Here is a 16,899-nt window from a genome sequence, read left to right as displayed (position 1 = left end):
TTATCATCCACGGTCAACTATCTCTCATAATTAAGACATAATATAATTGATATATACTTGAGAATAACAATTCTGAATGAGTTAAGTTAACAAGAGGAGGTTCTTCAACAATTTTTTTTCAAATCCATTTTCATTATATACTGTTCAAGAATTTACAGAGCAAATGATCTATGCTTCAGATTAAAAAATTATTTCCAGTAAACTAAAATACAAGTTTTCCCAAATTTTTAAAAAACACCAAAAATATTGGGTTGTAAAATAAGTTCATAGCATTCTTTACTGGTGATTTCAATAAAAACTTCAGATTCTTGTAGAAATTTTTAATCAATTATATATGACCCATTTTGATCTATCACATGTTACCATCTTTCAGGTAATTTTTTAATTCCGTCCTCCCAGGACTTCTCAGATTTTTGCGCAATGAACTTCTCTATGTGTGTTTTGCAGCCCTCGAGCGAATTAAAGTGTTTCCCGTTAAGAGAGTTTTGAAAGTCCCGAAATAAGTGAAAATCTATTGGGACAAGGTCTGGTGAATAGGGTGGGTAAGGGATCACATCACAGTCAAATCCAATAATATCTGCTGCTTCTGCAAAGACACATGAGGCTGGGCATTATCGTGATGGAAAACTATGCCTTACCGATTATGAGACACAAATGATTTGAGACACTTACATGAGATAAGGTAAGTGTTTCTGCAATATCCCATGTCATAGAGTGAGGGTTGTCTGTGATCAATGCTTGAATTAGGTAATCATCAATAGTTGAAGGACAACCCGAGCGCTTTGCATCTTCCAAGTCAAAATTTAAGGTTCTGAACAGAGAAAAGCACTAACGGACTGTGCTTTCTCCTACGGCATCATCGACATACACTGCAAATTTTGTTAACCATCTGTGCAGTGGTTTTTCCTTTTCGGAAATAAAAAAATCATTAAATAACGAAAATGAATTTTTTTCTCTTCCATTTTGAGCAAGCGAAATACCATTTAAAGATAAGGAATCTTAATTGAAACTGATGCATAAAAGCACCTTAACTAATCCTTTTTTAGAATATGTAATCATTATTGACCAAGTAAACATAATTTTATAAACACAGGGAGGATTAAATTGAAATATTGAAAAACGCTATGAACTTATTTTACAACCAATATAAGTGGTACCGAAGAAACTTTTTAGAAAGGAGTTAGAATATGAAATTAAAAGTTTTTCAGTAATGTTTCACCAAAAATTATATAATTTATATATATTAAAATTTAAAAAACTACAAAAGTTTTCTAAGATATCCGATAAAAGGCTATAGATACACATTGAATGCACTTCACCCATTACTGCCATAAAAGATTATTTTACCAATACTTTGTTTTTAGGTGAGCCAGAAAAAAACTTATACATACGTATACACAAAACTGGTCTAATAGTCAGGAGACCAAGATGTCATTAGAAAAATGGAATGGTGATAACATAAAATTAAAAAAAAAAATCGACCCAGAGTACCCTTAAACTACATAAATTAACCTACCACCAGATGATTACTAAATAGCTGGTTCCTGATGGTATTTTGGCGATTCATTCTCTCTTCAAAAGATGGGACTTTCTTGGGAGGTTCATCAAGATCTACAATTTCCTGGACTAAGGTCTTCATCCGTGACTATAAAAAAAAAAAAAGGGAATGAATATCAATTATATCACCATATCAATTTACCATAATAATACATAATATTATTTAAGTAATTTCATGAATTATAAAACAGTTGTTACCTCTTTTCTTTCCTTCTTGGCTTTTCGTTCTTCTTCATCATCTGAATATTCTTCATACCCAGGAGGAGGTTCCATATCTCCTTTCCAAGAAGCATCACTTCCTTTTATTCTACAGAAGCATAATTAGTCAAATAATTCAGCATAAAAGATAAATAATGTTTAGTGAGAAATTGTGGATAATAAATCCACAATACCGAAAAGTTAAAAAAAAATGTCTGCCAAGTATATGAATCAGTATATCTTGCTTACTATATCTATCTTTTTTTTTTCTCTTCAATTTTTAAACATTTATTTTCCTGGAAATTATTCTTTTTTTATATATATTTTAATTGTGCATGTAACTACTTTAAATTTCAAGGTTAATGATTTATTGTTTGATAATCTTTGGGACGAGCTGTTGTTAAAACATAAGAGTATCCAAGAAATTTATGTAAGAATAAATTTGAAAATTAATTTTTTGCAAGGGTGACCAAAAATAGTTAAAGGAATCTGATAAAATTCATACTAGACCATGTCTAACCTAATCTCCAATTTTGAGCTAAATCGGTCAAAATATAGGTATGTCAAGGAAAATAGTTTTGTGCATACATACTTAGTATATAATTTTCACAAAAATTCAATCAAATTTGTGTTCAGATATAATCAATCAAACCTTTAATTCAATTTTGAGAATATTTTCAGTGACTATCTGAGTTGGTACCTAGTTAGTTAAACTATTAATTTCACAGAGCTTGGGAATGTAAATTAATTTTCTTTTTTGAAACAAATGGCCTTCAAATTGGCAAGGAGAGGTATGACTAGTTTTGTCTAGCAAAAACGACTGACATACTAATAGTAGAAGAACAATAAAGGAGAAGGTGTAGGAAACCACCATTATTAAAGCATCAATTGGTTGGTTGGGCTAATTCAAAGCTCAACACAAAACTTAGGGTGGAGAATGAGCGTTAGTAAACAGTAGTTATAGTTATATAGTACTATAAATGGTACTGCCAAATAAAATAATGACACAAAGGATGAAACTTGCAGAGTAGGAAAAATATCACTAAGCAACAAGGCAATTCTATAAATATTGTAGTACAATAATTGTATTAATGTACAATAAAATTTACACAAAATTTGCTCAAACCGATATTTTTTACCTTATCAGATATACATCAAATTCTAATGATTATTACATACTTCACTGCTATCCTTTTTTCAACTTATTAAACGAATTGATCAAATGTTGATACAGTTAAACTTTGAATTGGAGTTGGAGGTTTACTAAGTTATTTATTAGACACTGATATTTAAAAAAAAAAAAGCTTTATTTATATATCTTACTAACATCCAAAATGAGCCGTTTTAGCCAATCAGTCATAATCAGATCCATCAATAACAATATTCAAGCAATAACAAAGCTTATATAGATGACAGTCCAATTATCTACAGTAAAGGAGAAAATTTATTTTTGTCTTTTTTGTTTTAAACATTACCTTTTAATGTTTTCTGTTATATAGCAATAACTAAAAAATCATTCAAATTTAGTAATTTTAATCTACAGAATAGTAAAATAAACAATTTTTCCTTTAAAAACAAAAATAATTTGTATTTTTTAAAATCATTTTACTGAGGTTTTTCAAGTAGCTAGTGGAAAGGAGTATTTTCATAAAATATGCAATTTTATATAAACAAACATGTTTAATATTTTTCAATCTAGTATTTTAGTTTTATTATGAAACTATAGATTGAAAATAGCTAGTTATTTAAAAAGTTCATTGGTGTGGTGGTGTGGGATTGGTGTTCCCACATTTGTAATCTTCAGTTCTTGGTCAAGCCAACACATTAATCAAACTTTTAAAGGATCAAAACGTCAAATATTTTTGCAAAAGAAAACACGAACACACATACACAAATATATATATTCTATTATACAATGTGTATAAACAAAGGGTGTCCTCCAAGTGTTTACCAATATTTAAGGAGGTTAAAGATCTCAAAAGAAACAAAAAAAGTTCATAGACAATGGTCTATTTTTCAACGGGAAAAGAAGATGATAATTTGTAGTTTTATAAGCATCACATGTTTTTGTTTTTTTTAATATGTAGCAATAATTTAAAAAAAAATTTTAAGTTAGATAATTCTGAGTTATAGCAAATTAAACTAAATCTTCAAGAATAATAGGATTTGGGTTTTTTAAACCATTTGAAGTGGGTTTTTCAAGGGGTTAATAGAAAGATATTTTCAACCATGTAGTAATCTAGAAAATCTAATTTTAAAAATATTATAAATAGGTGTTTCTTAAGAATCAGTAATCTTAAGTGTTCGGCATCATGATCAGGATATTTACGTATGGTCATTCTTACAGGAAATTGAATTCTCATTTGTACTTGGCAGACTTTTTCTTAGGATTGTTACAATGATTCTAAAATATTTTGTTACATATTGATTTAATAAATAAGTAATTTATTACAGTATATCAAATACTGCAATACCGTCAGTACAACCTAACATAATAATTCAAAAATTTTTTTAATTTTATCTGTGTATTTTCCAACCACAACAGTTTTCCAGGTTTTTCTCAGATTCCCTGACTTTTTCAGTTTTTCGGGTCTAGACACTCTGGATTAAAAAGTAAATCACAGTCAATTTGTAAATTGACACCAAAGTTTCCACAAAATTAAATTCAACCATAGTTTTATGATTTTTATAAAAAATTGATGAAATGACAGTTTATTAATTACTTTTGTTCATTTCAAAAATAATTCTTTTATATCATGTTGTTTACAATAATCAATGTAATGTGAACATAAAGTAATCCTGCTTTTGAGACAAACAATTTTGAATGTTATCTTCGCATCTTTTGAATAATTATAATGTATTTTTTATAATCTGTTTCATTTTTAGATCTAACTGCAACTTATTGTAACAATTCAATATTTACCATTAACTATTTATTATTTTGCTATGTGTGTCTCGACCCATTCTTTTCTTTTTATCAATAAGGTTTATTCTAAATATGTAACTTAAAATAAAAATAATAACTCTAACAATTCTGATTATAAATCTTAACAACTAATGCAAAATTATACTTACTTGGCGAGCTGATGTATAAAGACATACTGTGTATATTTGGTCTTTGGAGCACAGTATACTAAAGTTCCAACTGAAAGAGATTTGGACTCAATTTCATTACGATTATTAAACCTTATGGTGTAATATGGTCTTTTAACTGGTCCAAAAACATCAAATATTTCTCCAAGAGGTTGCCCAATTTTCGTAAAAAGTACTGATTCTAAATTTATAGCTGGAACATCCGGAAGTGCCTCAATAACAACTAAAATATAAATTTGATCAATATTACAACTTAGAAAGTTACTAATATAATTTTAAATTGATTATGTAAGCCAAAAAATTAATCTTTTTTTCTATAAAATTCTTTTTATTTTTTTTTTAACAAAATAAAAGGAGCAATATCATTAACAATAATTAGTAAAGAAAACAATAAAAAGTACATATTTAATCATTGTGAAAATTAAACTATAATAAAATGTGTTATATTACTGTTGATTTTGAAATCAGTTCATCTTTAATTATTAGGGATCAGATTTAGAATTACTCCTTTCAAAAATTGCACCTAAATTAAAACCTGATGTGTAGCTCAAAAAATAAGAAAACTTTCAATATTATCCAATGAAATATTTTAAGAGCAAAATAGTATAATAAAATGTCAATTTTAGTCAAAAATAAAATTATTTTATTTTATTAAAAATATATAAATGTACCAATGGAAAACAAAATGACATTAAAAAACTAAGTTTAAACATAAACGTATAGATGTTTTTATATTTTACCTAATCATAAATCATAAAGTTAGGATTTTGAATTTACCACTGCTGGGGCTGGTTTGTACATTAGTACCATAAAGGGATGTAATCAGTGCTGCTGATTAGCAGATATTAACCCCATTGTAAGGTATCTTTCACCTTAGCGGGTAATTATTGGGTATTCGGGCAAAATGGATTTATTTTACATATATATACATATGTGCTAGCACAGTATCATACTAGTCCTTCAACTATTTTTTTTTTCGTTAACCATTAGACACTTTTTCTAATACTAACAAGCTATTATTTTTTCTTAGATATTGAATTTTAGGACATATGCTATCTATGGTACCCATATACCTATTTTTGGGGCTTAGGGCTGGTATAATTTTTCTTCAAGTAACTGTCCAACACCATAACAGTAGATGAGGTAAATAAAAACTTTGAATAGAATTAATTTCAAGATCAGAAATAATAAAACAAAAAACAATACATAAGAATGATGTTTTCCCGCCCATCATCGTTACATTTGCTAACGATGATATGTTTTAACAGTTGACTGTCAAGAGGCGAAAGTAAAACATGGTAATTAACATGACAGTTAAAAATGGTAGTTAATGCGACAGTTAACACGACTGTTAGTCCACAGACATTACTTTTACTATAAATTATCATGTCAGACCCAGTTCGTCAATAATGTCTCGATCATAAACTGTCATAGCAATATAAACTGTAGTGGCTGCAATTGTTGCTGATATAATGGATATAGAGGGCAATAGTTCACTGTCAAGCCATATACATGTGATAGTTAATGTGACGGCTGCTTCACTGATATTACTTGTACTATCAACTATCATGCCAAAACTAGTATGACAGAACAATCATACAGCTACAGTTATAACGATTCTCCATAAGCGGGTAAAGTGGAGGGTATTTGTCAGGTATTTTCAAGGCGCTAACCCGGTATTTTTTGGTTGAATAAATCGGCAGCACTGGTTGTAATACTGGATCATTGGGATAACTTTTATCAATAAAAAAAATCTTGCATAATACACACATCACACAACTTTCACTTATCACCCAGTTGAAAATAGTCATTGCTGGTTTCAGAAAAGGTATTTCTAAATTATTCAATGTGACAAAATTTTCTTGAGCTAAATTCCAATTGACTCTTTCAATTAACTGATTTACTAATTCGATTTTCAAAAATTTTCAGAAAAGTACTTTCAATAATTACAGTAAAGTTAAATTAAAAAACTATTTCATCGCTATAGTAACAAGAAAAGATTTAATCGGATGGCAAACAGAACAGACCTATAAGCATGCACCCGCCAGTTCAATGTTATATTCGTGTTTGTCATCATTCTCCATTACTTTATACAACTTCATCTGCTACATATTATTTTTCTAAAATCTTTGGATATGCAACGGTATATAATAAGTACATACTACAATTCTTATATTTCTAAAAATGTGTTTGCACATCAACAGAGACTGATATAGCAATTTAAACATTTCTTTCACAATACTAACAATTTTTTCAGGCATAATATAATTATCTACTTACCTAATGTTTCTACAATACTATGAACTTTGCCAAAAGGCAAACATTCTTCTTCCTTAACAGATATTTGTAAATCTTTAATTGGTGGAAGATCATCAATGTCAAGTTCTCCTGGCGCTTTGATGTTCCTAGTAGACTTCTTTTGTTTAATACCACTTGAAACAACTTCATCACCTGATTCTGAGGCTCCATCAGACTCCCTAAAACAAAGCAATCAACATGAATTTTCAGGTTGTAAAAATAATTAAAAAGTCACACTTCTGACAGTCAGAACATACACATTAAATACTGGTAAGCCATCTGATTCAGAATCTGTATCACTTTCAGAATCAGTCTCAGACAAAATTTGGGGTTTCAGGAAAGCATCCCTCTTCATTTCTTCCTCAGATTCAGAACTTATCTGATAAGAAGAAATTAATGCTAATGAATCACTTTTCCTTTTAAGTGTGACTTTACTTTCAGGATCAGTTGACTTTTTATCCAAGTTATTCAGAATAGATTCACTTAGTTCACAAGTTAATGGCACACCATCTTCTAATTCAAACTTCTTGTCCTGTGCCAATGATTCCTCCTTTAACTGGTTGACCTGAATATCAATGGGTACTGCTTCACTTATATCTGAGCAACCAGTGGCTTGATTTTCAGTTTTGGTTTCAATAACAAACTCAGTTACAGCAGAAGTGTTATCTGATACTAATTCTGAGGATGAACCTGCATCAATGCCAATTGATTCATTTTTTTTTCCAGATATTGGGCTAGACAAGGACATATCGGTTTTTAGGTTAGTAATGGAAGACAACTCCAATGAAGATTCCTCCTTAGTCACAACATGTTCATGGTTTGATGTCCCATTTTCTGATTTAGCTGGAATGTCATTGGATGTTGAAATATTACTTTTTTCATCCTCCATTTTTGCTATAATAAAGAAGTATTAACTCAACTATCCTCCAATAGTTAACTTAGTAAATCATATTAACAAAACGCATTGAACGAACTTAAATAAAAACTGACAGATCTTACTTATTGGGCACTGTTTATACCTTGACAACGTCAACCAAGTCTATGATTTAAAAAAACTTTTTTTAATGCCAAAGTAAAAGTACCCAATCTCCTATACTGACAGTGAAAAATAATACACAAAATTAAAAAAAAAATAAACAAACTACAACTCAATTATCCGGCCTTTACAAGGAGCCTTCACCATCCCCTCCATTCAAGGTGAGATCCCACGTGACTGAAGACAACCAAAATTATATACATCTTGCGTATTTTCTTAATGACTCTCATTAATATCTTTTTGATTTTTTTTTTATATTTGGTATTTATTTTAGTAAATTTAATCAGTTGATTATTAAAATTATTTATAACTTGTATTATGTATTACGTTGGCATTCGTGCAGGAGGGGTGTGGTAGCGGTTAGTTGTTCTCTAGGGTAGTGTTTACAAATAAATGTTTTTGTATGTGTTAGTTTAATGAAATCTTAAATACTTTCATATTTCATCATGGCCTTGCTAAACTATATAGATATACTATTATTACTATTGACTTTCGTTGTTTTTTGTAAGTTCATGTAACTTATTATAAACTTTAAAGTAATAACTTGTTTTATGTTTTAACTTATTTTCTTTTATAATATCTAAACTTTTAATTATTAAACATTGTGAAAATTACACACCATAAGTAGAGATCTATTGATCCCATTAGGGGTAACTTTAACCCAATTCGAAAAATTATTGTGTTCAAGTTATGCTTCATGAAACTAACCTCTGCTTAAAGTGACTTTATGAAACTAGTTTATTCATTACTCAATGTAATTAAGCTTGTGTTCACTGAATATTTTGTGAATGTAGAATGGTAAGACTCAAGATAATTAAAACATACATGCGTCAGTTACCAAAATTACCTATCTCTTCACGCTACTCATTAAATCCTGCCTCCGATCCACGGATATGGTTAAATTGTATAGCATAGTGATTACATGGAATTATGTCAGTGAAATTAATTAAAATGAGTTTTCAAATTAATTTAATAAAAAATAATTAATGGAGGTATTTCATTTATTTTAGATTAGTCTATTTATAGAAACCATTACCACTGAAACAAATAAAAACCATGTATTACTCTGGAGAAAAATACAATCTTCATTATTTTCTTTAATAATATTAGAGTTGACAAAATCCATTAACGATTTGTACATTATATATATATATATATATTATGTGATATATCACTCATCATTGCTTTTCTTTAATAGTGACGCATTTAATAAAGAAAGTTGTTTTTTTTTTTACTTTGTGTTTGACGTATTCTGTAGATTGTGTCTTAGACTAGAGTTACTTTGTGACAATCCAACTAGTTTTGGGACCATCAGGACAGGTTCCTCACTAATAAAAGGTCCCATGGAAAATATTTGATAATTAGGTTGTTTGAAAGTGCATTCTAAGGCACTTTAATAATGTTTTAACTATTTAAAACCTTTGTACTAACTCTAAAACAACAGTTAAGGTCAAAAGAAATTTGTTTTAACAATATTTCCTTATTAAATATGTCCTGTAGACTGTCTTCTGCGGCCCACTCTCAAGGCTCCGGCAGACCAGTGTTTGGGAACCTTTGCTTTAGAGGGAGAAAGTAAACATGGGTTTGATTCTTACCTGGAGCAGTAATATTTATTTCTCTCAATAAATCTTGACACTTCCACCTTCATTAGTACACAACGGCAACTCTGGTTCTGCCAGGGGCTGGCAAAAAGGACCCATAGGTCCACCTGCTGGATTAGTTCCCCCAAGCAGTTATCAATAACAATACTGTCTATATTAGTAATATGTCTAGTATTATCTAAGTAATACATCTGATTTTAAATAAAATAAAAACTTTTTTTTTCATTAGATATGTCACTATTGATGCAAAGCAGCGACATGTATATATAAATTCATTTATTTTATTTTATAAATTAAATAATTTAAAAAATTCCAAAAGGAATAAAACAAAATTTAGCATTAAAAATAGTTAACAAATTATACATAAGGTGTAAACAAAATAAAATTTAACTTACATCAACTATGAGACTTGACTTAGGTAATAAATGGAGGGATTAGATAATACGGACATCATGGTTTTAAATTAAATTAAAAACAACAGTAATAATTATTTGTACAAACATAAACTAGAACTATTTAATTGATAAAAACAAATTCCAAATAAATATTGTTACTTTTGTTTTAACTAGTCCATACTATATCAAAAGGTTGAGTTTACATGTTCATTTAATATTAATTAATGAATTTAAGATTACTATGTAATTACCGTTAATAATTATTAAACACATTTTTATACAAATTATCAGATAGAAAGAAGGTGGAAAAGTGCTTTGAAACTCATACTAAACAAAAATTTAGACATGTTATCTACCAATACCAATTAAACCACTATTAGCATAAATAGTTTTAACTTGGATTTGTTTGAGATTCGGTATAACATATTGATGAGTTCTGAGTGAAATTGTCTTTAAATATTGAAACTTGGTATAGTAATAAGGTGCCTTCCTAAGAACCCACCATTATGTTAAAGAGATATGTTATAACATTCCGTCCCTAAGAATAGATAAGGTTATTTCCATAGTCGGTTTGTTTTTAATCTACTATTGAATTTTATAATCAAAAACCACTTTTCCACTCAGTAATTTCCCACTTATTTAAGTGTTTGTATAGTGAACTTGCTACCAGGAGTAAGACTTTCATGACAACTATATACATATCTAGAAATGCATATAAGCATCTTGTATAGAAAATATTTAATTATCCTATTACCTGATCAATCTATGGATACTAATTGTTTTTATGCTTATATTCTACTTAAGTAATTCGTTATTAATTATTTATCATATTTTCTTCTTTCAATATATATACATTTTTTTTTTTGTGTAGCTGAAGCAATTAGGTGTTATCAGTGTGCGTCTGATAATGACCCGAAAGGTGAGGATAACTGTGGAGCTTACGAGAAGTTCCAAAAAGACAGATTTGTTTCTATAGATTGTAACAGTGATGAATCTGTGACACCTGGAACATTTTGTATGAAAATTACTCAACAAAGCCCTCGAGGATTTATTTGTAAGATTTGATTTTCATATTATTTTATAATCCCAAATATATCTAAAATTATTAATTTATTTTTTAATGGAAAGTTTAGGTCTCTTTATAATTTTAATATAGTTGCAAATTGTCAACATTTAAAATTTTATTGAAAATATAAAATTAATTTTTAATATTATTGGTGCATTTTAAATTTTGATTGATAAGAATTTTTAAAAAATAATTATTTTTTTATGATAATAAAATTTTGAATATATCATTAATCTTATACTTTTTGCCATTAATTATATATAATAACTTGAAAATTTATATTAATTTAGGGGATGGAAGATGGAGACAAGTTATCAGAAGGTGTGCTTCAGTGGCTGAAACTGGTGTGACAGGAGTCTGTAATTGGGGAGTGAGGGAAAACGGTATATATTGGGAGGAATGTTACTGCTCTGAAGATGGTTGCAATTCTTCTAGTGTATTCACGTCATCTCTATCTCTAATCTTCATAACTACATTTTATCTGTTGTTAAGGCTGAAATAAGAAAAATTGAAGAAATTTCAATTGTTAAATTACTCTGTGATTGTTAATCCATCCAATTATTACCAAAACTGAATCTCAAGTAAAACTCAGTTCAAACTATTTTTGCTAATCATGGTTTAGTTAGTATTAGTAGATAACTTGTTTAAACTTTTGTTTAGTACGAGTTTCAAAGTATTTTTCCACCTTTCTATTTGATAGTTGGTATAAAAATGTATTTATTAATTGTTGACTGTAATTACCTAGTAATTTTTAATTCATGAATTAATATAAAATTAACGTGTTTGTTCATATTTTTGATATAGTGTAAACTTAATTTTAAAAAAATGTTTTTTATAAATTATATTGTTTTGTTCATGTTTGTATAAATAATTATTACTGTTGCTTTTGATTTAATTTAATGCCATGACATTTGTAATATCTAATCCGTCCATTCATTACCTTTGTCAAATCTCATTGCTAATTAAGTTTAATTTTATTTTTGTTTTTACATTTTCATTTGATTCTATTTTTACTGTTATAACAGTACCTATTTGAATTAGTATTAATTATGTATAAATTTTTAACCATTTTTAATGCTAATTTTGTTTTATTCATCTTGAAATAATTTTAATTGATTATTTTATTTATAAAATAAGATAAATAAATTTATAAATACATGTTGCTGCTTTGCTTCAACAGTGGCATATCTAACAAAAAAAAGTTTTGATTTTATTTAAAATTGGACGTATTACTTAAATAGTATTCTGTTACCCCTGTATTCTATGGTTAATTTCTGTACTGTGGTCCTCTCTCTACAGGCTATTAAAGCTGGTAGAGTTTTCACCGAATAAAACATTCTCTGCTAGATGTGCCAGTATTAAAGCAGTGATGTATCACATAATATAAATTATTTACGAGTCGTTAACGTCTCTTGTCAACTATAATGTTATCATTAGAGAAAATAATAATATATAGACCCAGTCATTTTTGTTTTCTGTGTTATTTGTTTCAACAATTAGTTTGTTTAAAATAAATCCACTTGGAATGGAGATTATAAAGAAACTAATGTAATTATATTTATTTTACTTATTGTTTTTATCCATTATAGATAAAATTTGATTTTTTAAATTTAATTTAATTTGTTGAACTGTTTAATGACTTTAAATAAGTATTGGTCTAAAGGAAGTAATCTGCAGATTAAAATGTTTATTTTTCTATATCTATTATTTTAACAATCTTTTGTAAATTATTTTTTACAAATTTTAAATAAACCTTTTATTACTTTTTTAAAATTCCTTTGTAAACAACTTCCTGTTTATTTATAGGAAATACTTTTGGAACTATCAGTTATTTTAAGTTTGACATCAACTTGTTTTGGTTTATATATTTTCGTTAATTTATACCACTATATCAGGCTAGAGGCACTGGTCTTAAATAAATTAGAAATATTCATGAAAATTTATACCTGTATCACAGGTTAAACTATATGTCTAATTGAAAAAATAAAATGGGTGAGATCTATTACATTAAGGCCTGTACCTTTACTTTATGACATTTATTAACTTATTCACTACGTTTTGGTTGATTAAGATACTTCATCAATATAACAAGAAATTATGAAAATGACAGTTAATAATATAAGAACGAAATGTATAGAGTATAATACAGAGAACAGTAAGTAGTAATATTAGATTATTACATACAAAATTAAAAAATCAAAACTTAAACAAATATGTAACTAATGAAAACTTAAAATTGACATATTGAGAAATATTAGAAAATTAAGTTATATGATACAAATTATAATATATATAAGTACAAATAAAAAGGTACAAAATTAAACTTTATATAAAATAAAATGTTATGGATTCTATTAATATTAACATCAATTTAACTATGAAAACTCCAGTATTGTTTTTTTGAAAAAAAACCCTAATAGTTTCCAATTTTAATACCAAAATATTTCAAGAGTACAAAGGCAATAAGTTTTTTACTAGAGTCTTGAACTTGTATGTCTCAGATTTACATTTTTTTTATTCAGTTATATCTGCCTACTAAATACAGTACAGACATATTTGTTAGCATGAGTAGTTTTTTTATTATCACTTTTTCTAAATAACTAAAATCCACTATGTTTTGGATTGTAAAAATGCTTGTAGATTTACAACTAGTTGTGCTAGAGTTTGATATATCATTTCAAAGCTTATTCTATGAGTGTTTCATTTCATATGAAACATGATAAATGAAAAAAAAATTGTAATTGTTTTCAATTACAATTAGATTTTTTTTGTTTAATGTGTGTTACACTAGGGAGGAAATAACAGTTAGCAGGACAACAACACCAAAGGATTTATGCTACTGAAAATAATATGAATCATTAGGGAAAGTTTTCTGGTATTCCAGGTACTGAGATGGTTATAGAAACAGAACAAAAATCGTAAAGGCTTGTAGTAGATTGATAACAATATAAGATGAAATATAATATTATATACGAGGAGAAGATGGTTGAGGGTGCGGATAAAATGAAACACAAATAAGTTGATGTAACTTATTTAATCATGCCAACATTTGGACTCTGAATGATGATTGTTTTTTTATTTTTATTTTATAGCCTTGATAATCTGGTCAAAACGCCGGCACAAATAAATAATTTTTTGTTTATTTGTGTTTTTTTGCTGACCACACCCCCTGGTCATCTCTAATTTATTAATGATTTTCTTAATGATCACATTTCTTCCCTGAGTCTTATACAAAGTGGGGCAAAATGTCGGACATTAAATAGTTATAAACTATTTGTTCTTTTTTTGACCACAACCCTGACCATCTTCTTATAAACAACTTGGGTACTTTAAATGACAATAATTTATTGTTTTATATATAGGGAGATGGTCAGGGTTGCGGTCAAAAGAGAAATAAAAATAGTTTACAACTATTTATTTTCCAACGTTTCGCCCCACTTTGCAGGGCTTCATCAGGGCTGTCCAAATAAATAAGTTGAACAGACAGAAACAGTGTCCGGAAACGCGTCAACTATTTTTATTTCTCTTTTGACCGCAACCCTGACCATCTCCCTATATATCAATTTTTACGGTCAACTATACATACATATATTTATTGTTTTACATTTTACTGTTTTATCTCCACAATTGATTAAAGGAATGTGCAATCAATAAAACTTACTAATTGAGAACATGCATAAATAAATACTTTAATTAAAAATTATAGATCATTTTAATGTCGATCAATAAATCAAAAAGAATAAATATCAACTTAACAATTGAGAATAAAAGGATAAAAAAAAACATCCCAAATCAAGGAAGGTTGAAAATAATAGCTCTAATTTTTGCCGCGAGAGAAAAACACTATCCAGGCAAAGATTCCTGACCTAAAATTCCAGATCAAAAATGTTATTTTCGCAGTTTAGTTTTAAAAACTGCTTAAAGACAGCAGCACTAATCAAGGATGGTAGAAAATAATAGTTGTAATTTATGCCGCAAGATGCCAGCACCATCCTGACAAATATTCCACCTCGAAAAATTTCATTTGGTTTTAGGAGAGTAGGAACTAACAGAAGTTAAACCATATAAGTAAACCAAATAAGTTCAAGAGTACTTCAAAGGGTTGGGCTCCTGTTGCCTTCTGCTCTCCTAATAAAAAATAAAAATTTTCGAGGTGGATATTATCTCAGAATCCGTGTCTGGATGGTGCTGGCCTCTTACGGCGTAATTTAAAACTATTATTTTCAATCATCCTTGATTTGTGCTGCTATCTTTAGGCAGTTAAACTAACTTTAACATTCTTAAAATTTTCAATTTATTGTTATTCATTTCGAATTGATTAGAGTTAAAATTGTGAATCATTTTTCAAGATTTTTCCTAGTTAGTATCCATTATTCATTTTACGTCACTATATACTATTTTTAATTTAGCAAACTGTAAAAATAAAATGTAAAACAATAAAATATTGTCAATCAAAATATACTAGAATTTAACTAAGACTATTATTAGATAATTTTATATTTCTACAAGTCTGTGTTGTATTGTTCTAAATAAGCTTTAAAAAATTTCAAATCATATAAGAATTTAATGCTGATTTAAATTACTATGTTATAAATTGGTTTAAATATGAAAAATTGATGACCATTTATGTAGATTAGGATAATAAGGCTTTTAACTTGTTTTCTAAGGATATTTACACCATGAAAACTTATAAATCGAGAAATATAATAGAAATAAGATGAGCAATTACTTTGTCAGTAACCAATTGTTTATTTTAAGCTTATTAAAAAGTATCAGTTTTACTGTAAATAAGAGCCAGAAAAAAACTTTGATAATCGGACTTAAGAAATCTGCGATTAACCGATAACATATAAGTTTTCTAAAAATACACATTATTTACTAATTATTCTCCAAATATTTTAGTCATAAAATAGTGGTATATTCAACAAAAAGTTTTGATTTTAGTTTGAATTATTTGTGTTACTTTTTCCACTGTGTTCATTCTTCAGACTGTCTCAAATCTATTATGGTTGTAAGAAAGGAACTCTAGTCCACAGTACATGTTAAATACAAAATAAAAAAAATCTTTCCTTTGTCAGATGTACCATTATTAAAGCAAAGCAGCGATACATTTTTATTTCTGGTTAAAGTATAATACATTTTTATTTTGTAGGGGTTTTAATTTTTTTAGAATCTGGATGTGATGTTGATTCATCTTAAAACTGTTGTTTCAACAAACTGAAGATGTCAAATCAACAAAACAGAACTTGATAATTAAATTTTACAGTAACTTCAGGATTATTTACTCAAGTATTGGTGCCATTTTCAACATTTTCCATTACATAGAAACCAGTGAGGTCAGTTATGGTAACAAGGCCATGATTTTACAAGATGGGCTATAGGTTATAACTTTATACTTGCCTGGCAACTACCAATAAATTATAGCAATATCTAATACACATTTTATGTATAGTTCAAGATGCAGTCATCAAATATCTACACTCCAATCCAAGTGGGACTTAAGTTTCATTTTATTTAAAACTCAAATGAAAAAAAAAATTGATGGGCTCAGTTAGACTGATAAATTGGAGTACTTGAACCAAAAGGGTTTTGATTTCATATAAACTATTGCTATTTGAGTTGGGATAAATGGGCTTATTGGCAAACATGTAAACA

At 28.0% G+C, this 16,899-nt stretch overlaps 2 protein-coding genes across 2 annotated transcripts in view; one reads left to right on the top strand and one right to left on the bottom strand.

The window, feature by feature from the left end:
- LOC106686991 (uncharacterized) overlaps positions 1-8,340 on the bottom strand; it is a 14,424-nt gene extending 6,084 nt beyond the window's left edge. The window contains exons 1-5 of the mRNA XM_014430621.3: positions 7,404-8,340; positions 7,129-7,325; positions 4,831-5,071; positions 1,756-1,864; positions 1,517-1,645 (exon numbers count right to left, since the gene is read on the bottom strand). Of these exons, the coding sequence (XP_014286107.1) occupies positions 1,517-1,645; positions 1,756-1,864; positions 4,831-5,071; positions 7,129-7,325; positions 7,404-8,035 (1,308 nt within the window). The 5' untranslated portion in view covers positions 8,036-8,340. The remainder of the gene's footprint in view (positions 1-1,516; positions 1,646-1,755; positions 1,865-4,830; positions 5,072-7,128; positions 7,326-7,403) is intronic.
- Positions 8,341-8,520: 180 nt separating this feature from the next.
- LOC106686992 (UPAR/Ly6 domain-containing protein crok) lies at positions 8,521-13,010 on the top strand. Its single transcript, XM_067044927.1, has 3 exons — positions 8,521-8,686; positions 11,050-11,232; positions 11,535-13,010. The coding sequence occupies exons 1-3, from the start codon at positions 8,629-8,631 to the stop codon at positions 11,744-11,746; spliced, it is 453 nt and encodes a 150-aa protein (XP_066901028.1). The 5' UTR covers positions 8,521-8,628; the 3' UTR covers positions 11,747-13,010.
- The last annotated feature ends 3,889 nt before the right edge of the window (positions 13,011-16,899 follow it).

Source organism: Halyomorpha halys, unplaced genomic scaffold (genome assembly GCF_000696795.3).
Source record: "Halyomorpha halys isolate HHAL.00 unplaced genomic scaffold, Hhal_1.1 Scaffold901.1, whole genome shotgun sequence".
Lineage (NCBI taxonomy): Eukaryota > Metazoa > Arthropoda > Insecta > Hemiptera > Pentatomidae > Halyomorpha > Halyomorpha halys.
The sequence above is the reverse complement of the archived record's forward strand: the minus strand, read 5'-3'. Positions and strand labels throughout refer to the sequence as shown.